Source organism: Apaloderma vittatum, unplaced genomic scaffold, assembly GCF_000703405.1.
Source record: "Apaloderma vittatum isolate BGI_N311 unplaced genomic scaffold, ASM70340v1 scaffold24254, whole genome shotgun sequence".
In the NCBI taxonomy this organism is placed as follows: domain Eukaryota; kingdom Metazoa; phylum Chordata; class Aves; order Trogoniformes; family Trogonidae; genus Apaloderma; species Apaloderma vittatum.
Window position 1 is genome coordinate 1 of NW_009714713.1, and position 6,760 is coordinate 6,760.

Below are 6,760 nucleotides of genomic sequence, written 5' to 3' on the forward strand. Positions count from 1 at the left end.
GAACGAGATGATGTTTAAGGTCCCTTTCAACCTAAATTATTCTGTAGTTCTAAGATTCCCTTTCTGCAGCCGCTTCTGCAGCCGTCAGCCCAAATTCTCCTCCCTGGGAGGAACTCAGGCATCCTCTGGGCGGGTTTGGGTCTGGCAGTGATGAGACTCAGGCTGCACTTAGCCTTGCTGGGCTACCAAATACCTCCATCATACCATGCAGAGATGTTTCCCACCTGGTTCTTAAGGTTCCCATGTCCTGTGGGTCTCATGTCACCTCTTTCCACCCCGTGTCCCAGCCTCTGTTAGCCCATGAGTCTCAAAACGGCAGAAGACCCTCACACCCGGGTGAAGGGTTGGAGCTCAGAGCCTCGCACCTGGTCACCCTGAACCCAACATCAGAGAGGAGGTGATGGGAGCCAGGTACATGCCTACATGGTGGATTCCTCTCCTGAAGCACCAGCCCACAGACACAGCCAGGACATACAAGAGGAAAGCACAAAGCAAAGGTCTGGTGCCTTCAAGAAAGCTCCCGAGGAGATATTTCATGGCATTTGACAGATTCTCAGAGCTGGATAGACCTTCTGAACCTGATCCCACCTCTCCTGTTGGAAAAACCAGTTGCAATCCTGTCCCTAAATCCCAGCTCCAGCAAGACCTGTGCTACCAGTTGCACGTCCTGAACATCAGAGGATGCCTGAGTGTCCTCCAGAGCAAACGTGACAGATATAGCTCAGCTGTTCACCTGCACGTGAGGAAACAAGTGCCCGTCGTTGTGAAATGACACATAACAGATCAAAGCACCCACAGAAACAGCGTCCTGGAAGTGCCTCCAGGACACAAAGCAAAGAGGTGAATCTTCCTGCTGGGCTCTGAGAGCTTTTCCTGGCTCGTGCATCATGGATGCTCTGCAGGGACGGTTCTGCCATTTGGTTTCTTTCCAAGGAAGGACTCTGCGGGGGACCAGGACAGTGATCAAAATGGTTCAAGGGCAAGAATCATAGAATTGTCTGGGTTGGAAAAGACCTTTAAGATCATCGAGTCCAACCGTTAACCCAGCCCTGTCAGGGCCACCACTGACCCATGGCCTGAGCTCCACATCTGCACGGCTTTGAGATCCCTCCAGGGACGGGGACTCCACCACTGCCCTGGGCAGCCCGTGCCAGGGCTCGACAACTTGTTCTGTGAAGAAATTTTTCCTAATATCCAATCTAAAAAGATGCTGTATGAACTCCAAACTGGTACAAACATTGCGTTATTGTCTGCTCCTCCAGTGTGCAAGCTGCCTGTGCATGAGAAGATGTTTGGGCAAGGTGGAGAAGTGAAGTGTGAAGCAGAACAATTCACCTTAGAGAAGGTACTCCAGCATGAACCCCATCACTGCAGAAGAGCTTTGGGCTGCAGAGTTGTGCAAAGCCACCTGTACGCTAGAAACCACAGAAGGACATGATCATGACATGAGATATAACAAATTTGACCTTGGACATAGTAGAATTGGGACCAACAAGGTAAAGAAAAGTAATTAGGGGCAGATTGGGATGAGGAAAAGAGGTGCTCAGGTAGGAAAAGAAAAAAAAAAAGGAATAAGACATGAAACGAGGTGAGGAACACAGGAGGATGGGATCTTTCCGATGAAGGTGACACTGACCTGGGTACCCAAATGCATGGGGAGCCCTTGGACAACTCGATGGACTCTCCATCAGGGCTATGCCCTAAAGACTTAGTGTAAGAGGGCAAAAGGGGAGAGGCTTGCACCATGGTATGAAGCATTGTGGGGAGGAATGATGGTAAGTCAGTAGTCCAGCAGTGGCTGCGTGCAATTCATAAGACCCTTATGTTTAATAATATACAAAATCAGAACGTAGATTAATAAAGATGATGTGATCATTAGTTAATTAGGTTGTTGCTTACATGAGTGATGCATTAGCCTCTTAGTAGGGGAGCACTTAACCAGGGGACATGGTGGCCTGCAGTCAGAAGAGGGAAGCTCAGGTCGTGAAGGAACATCATTATATCAGAGATGTGAGTGATGCCAGGTGAGAAAATTCTTCTTCCACCTCTGATAGTGGCCAGATGTTCATGACAAGTGATGGTAAGACAGCAGCACAGACCAGCCCATTGCAACTCTCAAACATCACCAGATATGTCTTAGGAGCACTCCCCAAGGAAGATCACCAAGACAAATGCAGCAGAAGGAAAGACAAGTAACGTTGTTTTATTATCTTGGGGACATCAGTTTATAGGATGCTTGGAAGGTAACCTCTCTGCCTGATTTGCTGGTGAAAAGTGCAGTTCTGGGCAAAATACAGCCCAGAATAGTGTAAAAGGTATAGAAACCATCAGAGACTCAGCAGAGCATCAAAAGGGAGAGAAGCAGTTGGGAGGAACGGTGCTTTGCCTCTAAAACATCTGCCTCTCCCTTTCGATGAACCCTCTTTGAACTCCTCTGTGCAGGAAAAAAGGCAATCTAATTAAATCCTCATCAACGAGCACAATCAGGGCTGAGGCCAAGTCCCGGCCTCCGTCTCTTGATCCTGCGAGGAGGCAAAGGCAGGGAAAAAAGGAGGGTGTCTCTGTGCAGCGGCAAATGGAAAATGAAAAGATAGCAACAAAAAATCTTCTTTCTCCAGAGTAAGGCAGCAAAGAAATCAACTTAAAATGATGTCCGATCCCTCCTGCAGACCACTTTTGGGGTGGGTAGAAAATCCATCCAAAGTTCTTTGCCAAAGAAAGGATGGAAAGGTGAGAATGGAATGGAGAATGAAAAACCTTTGGCATATTCTACTTTTAAATCTTTCAGTTCGGAGCTTTATTGTCACAGCTAGTTAACGTCCATGTGTGGAACATGATCCCTACCAGAGAAGGCGAGGACCACTGCAGACCATGTCCAGGCACGGTGGGTCTCCTGGCTTTCTTCAGGGTCATCTCAGCACCTCGGAGCCACCTTAGCACACTCCTGAGGTGGTGGAGCTTCAGTACTAAATACAGAGTGATGCGAGCAGAGAAACTCTGCCAAGACCAAAGAGATGTCCATCCTACAGCATGTCCCATGTTTTCCATCGTGTCCCATGTGGAAAACTAGTACAGGATTGCTGGCTTCCCTCTAAAATACCGTTGGGTTGGTAGCCAGACCACCCAACATCTCCATTCAACATTCCAGCCTCAGTGTGGGGCTGACTCCCATCACCTGGTCAACTGGATTTAGACTCAAGCCTTGGAGATGCCCAAGCTTGCCAAAGACCGTTGCTACCTGGTGGAACAGCAAGCCACATCCTTGTCTTTGCAAAGCCCTGCTCAGCAATCGCCTCCATGTTTTTAGGAGAGCTTTCACCACCCAAACATTCGTTGAAGGTCTTGACGCCTCTGCTATTGCTTCAATTCTCTCAAAAGTAAATAGGCAGCAGCAGACATGGTGGCTTGGTCCTTCCAGGAACTTCAACATCAATTTTTGCTCACGGAAAACTATTTCCAGCCCTCTGTTCCCAACATTTGATATGAGGTGAAATGAAGAACATCCCAGGTTCCCTCATGGGGAGAGGTGAGGCCGGAAAGTACGTGGTCGAATCATCATGACCACCTTCTTCAGGGAGTAGTAGTCTGTGTCCTTCCATGAGTACCACACGATACCGTCCGGCCCCAGGACCTTGCGGTTTTTAATGGAGTATCGACCACCCTGCGATGCAGAGAAAGAAGGTTGGTCAGGTATGGAAGGATCATCTGGATGAGAGCATCAGAAAACTCTGAAACAGTGGAGCAAAGAGCTCAGTGATGATGTAGGGTAAAGAACATCTCAGCATTTTTCAAATGGTCCCAATGGGGTTGGTATCCACTTGTCTTGGGCTGCATGTGTCACCCTTACCACAAGTTTCCACCATGTAGTCCCAAACACCAGCGTGCAGAGGTGTCTCAACACTCCCATCTGGCCCATGGCATGAAAAAGGTTGGACTGTCTTGGTGCCCAGAACTCGTTTTGTCCCCTTCCCGGAGAGCAGGGACTTGTCAAATCAGGAAGGTTTACTACGATGTGAGAACCAACAGCCTCCTCCCAGCCCTGAACCCAATCTGTGTTCTCTTCCCTCCACTTTTCCTTTCAGTACACCCCACTGAAGTTGGAGAAAAAGCCCCTCGTGTCCTCGTCCCTCCAACTTACCTTGTAGTAGACCCCGTTGAGGTTGGAGAAGAAGCACTGGTGGTACCACCAGCCTCCATGGGAAATCTCAGCACAGATGTTCCCCGAGTCGGGGGTGCTGAAGCTCCTCTTGTTGTGGTACCAGGCAAAGGAATCCTCCACCGTCCCACTGAACCCGTCCACGTGCAGGCGGTAATAGTTTTCCTCGTCCTCAATGCTGCAAAGCAACAGAGGTGGGACTGTTTAAATGGGGAGTGTTTGAATTTCCTTTCCAACCTGGGTGCTGCATTCCTGGTGTGGACACTTGGCCGCTCTGACCAGCCTCTCTGCTATGATTCATCACCTGGAGAAGCCAAAGATGTTGTATTTTTCCCTCCTGTGAGACATGTGTGATTTCATCATGACTCAGGGCACTCGTTATAGGTCTGAACCGGGCAGACCGTGACTCCAAAACCACAACAAAGGACTGTGGCAGCTTTGGCAAGGCAGCCCCTCTAATTACATGGCGCTGCCTCCTCTCCATGTAACAAGCATCCCGCTCTTCTCCTGGATGGAGCTAATTAGTCATTTCCCCCCGGCTAATAAAGACCAAAGCTTTGCTGCCATTGCACATGACATCTGATGAGAAAACTCATTCAGAGCATTCAGAGCACACCTTTGCTGGTGCTTCACAGGACATTCAGGCACTGGGGTTTTATTTTTTTTTTTTTTCCCCAGCAGTTTCAGGATCTACTTGAAGCCTTCAAGCTTCAAGGGTCCATAGGTGCACTTCTTCCCTGGGCAACCTCCCATGGTGGACCACTCCATAGTCACCCACAAGCATTTCCAGGACAGGGAAGTGGTTCACCTGGGACAGTCTAGACAGACCTGGTCACCCCTGATTAAGCAAGGATGTGGCTGGTGTGGTATGGATAAATAAAACACCAGAGGAGGGGAAGAGCTATGGATGCTGAAGGACATTACATCAAGTCCGGGAAGTAAAGGCCAAGAGTGGAGAAGGTAAAAATCAAAACACAGCTCTAAACCAGAGAGTTGCTGGAGGACCTGGGGATTCAAAACCCTGTTTTCAACATAAAAATCAATAACTGTGGCAGGAAAAGCACCCCTAAGCAGCTGAGGACTGTCTGTGAAGTCCTACAGCTCCCTCCCTCTGGAGCTGTGGATGTTGGCCACGGTCAAACGCCGTGGCACATTTCTTAGCTCACACCCAAGCTTCAATCTGGAGCAAAATTTGTGGTAAAATCCAGGTGAGAAAGAAAGGATAGACAGCCTGCACCCTGCCTGAAGAGCTCACTAGACAGAGTCACTCTGACCACACCAGCGTTCCCACACCTGAAGGTCTCCTGACATTGAACCCGTTGTGCCTGTGAGAGCCAGGGAAGGCCATCCCACTTTCTACCTGAAGACCTGGTAGAAGGCATGCTTGTGCTTGTTGTTCCAGTCCTCCAGGTCGATGCGCAGAGAGTAGTCCCCTTGGCTTGTCATCTTGTGGATGTTCTCATTGCCCAGCCAGAACTCGCCATTGAGGTCCCCAAAGCCCTCTTTGTACTCGTTCCAGGTCCGGTTGAAGTCAACTGAGCCATCCTGACGCCTCTGGATGACTGTCCAGCCCCCACCTGCCAGGAGAGAGGTAACGTGAAATGGGAATCTGCAGGGAGTGTCCAAGAGTCCCAGACAGACCCCTTAAGGGTGTCACCTCCAGTGACGCCATCTCAGCTCAGCAAGGTGCCTCCTTGTCATGTGTCCTCTCACCAACTGGCAAAACACAGTGTTGTTGCTGCACAAGGATGAAACACGATGCCCATCACAGCTCACGGAAAGAGGGTCCCATCTCTCCCACAACAGTGTTCCCTTTTTGTCCGTCAGAGGGCCATCCCAGTTCTTAAACTGGTTTTAAATGAGAGATGGTGGGGTTTGGGCATGCAAGTGTTTTGGGACTGGAAGGAGAGAACCTGGAGTTTGGAGATTGTTACGTACTGTTCCCGCAGCACCACGGAGGCACACGAGCTCTCCCGGTACTGTCTCACTGTCTCCATCTGCTCCCCCATCTGTCCAAATCCCTCTCTCATTTAATTCCAATATTGTAAGCTTGAGGTGGGGTGGGGGAGGACGGGACTGGGGCCATCTTTTTATCCTCTGTTTGTACAGTCTGTCAGGCTACAGTGTCCAAGATTGCATTGGTGGTCTTGCAAATTATAGTACTGACATAGCAGAGACCACATTGTCTGAACGGCCTGGTTCTTAATGAGCATGTGCATCCCAAAGCTGCCATCACCTGTAGGTCCTCCAATAGGTGAGATGCCTACGTGTGGGGAGCTGAACCCTTTCCCCAGCATGGGTCATGTTGATGTGACCCATCCATCTAGGACTGAGAATCCACTGCCTCATTTCCCTGATAATTTTCATCATTCTTTTAATTTAGTGGGTAACTTTGCACCTTGGGGTAACAGTAACGTGCTCTGTACGGATCTGTAGATATTAAGGGTGTGGGAGGTCACCTGCTCATTCATTTACCCTCCAAAATATCTGTGGGAGAGATTCCTACACCCTGTCACTTCAGCACAGCTGCAATTACTGGTTGCCACACACAGCCCTCAACTACTCCAAGATGCCCCAGATACTCCCCAGTGACCTGCTGCAGCT

At 49.5% G+C, this 6,760-nt stretch overlaps 1 protein-coding gene across 1 annotated transcript in view; it reads right to left on the minus strand.

Annotated features, from left to right (window-relative positions):
• Nucleotides 1–3,543: 3,543 nt before the first annotated feature.
• LOC104273522 (angiopoietin-related protein 7-like) overlaps nucleotides 3,544–6,760 on the minus strand; it is a gene marked incomplete at its 3' end in the record, with an annotated part of 5,860 nt that continues 2,643 nt past the window's right edge. The window contains exons 3-5 of the mRNA XM_009868877.1: nucleotides 5,517–5,733; nucleotides 4,139–4,334; nucleotides 3,544–3,661 (exon numbers count right to left, since the gene is read on the minus strand). Of these exons, the coding sequence (XP_009867179.1) occupies nucleotides 3,544–3,661; nucleotides 4,139–4,334; nucleotides 5,517–5,733 (531 nt within the window). The remainder of the gene's footprint in view (nucleotides 3,662–4,138; nucleotides 4,335–5,516; nucleotides 5,734–6,760) is intronic.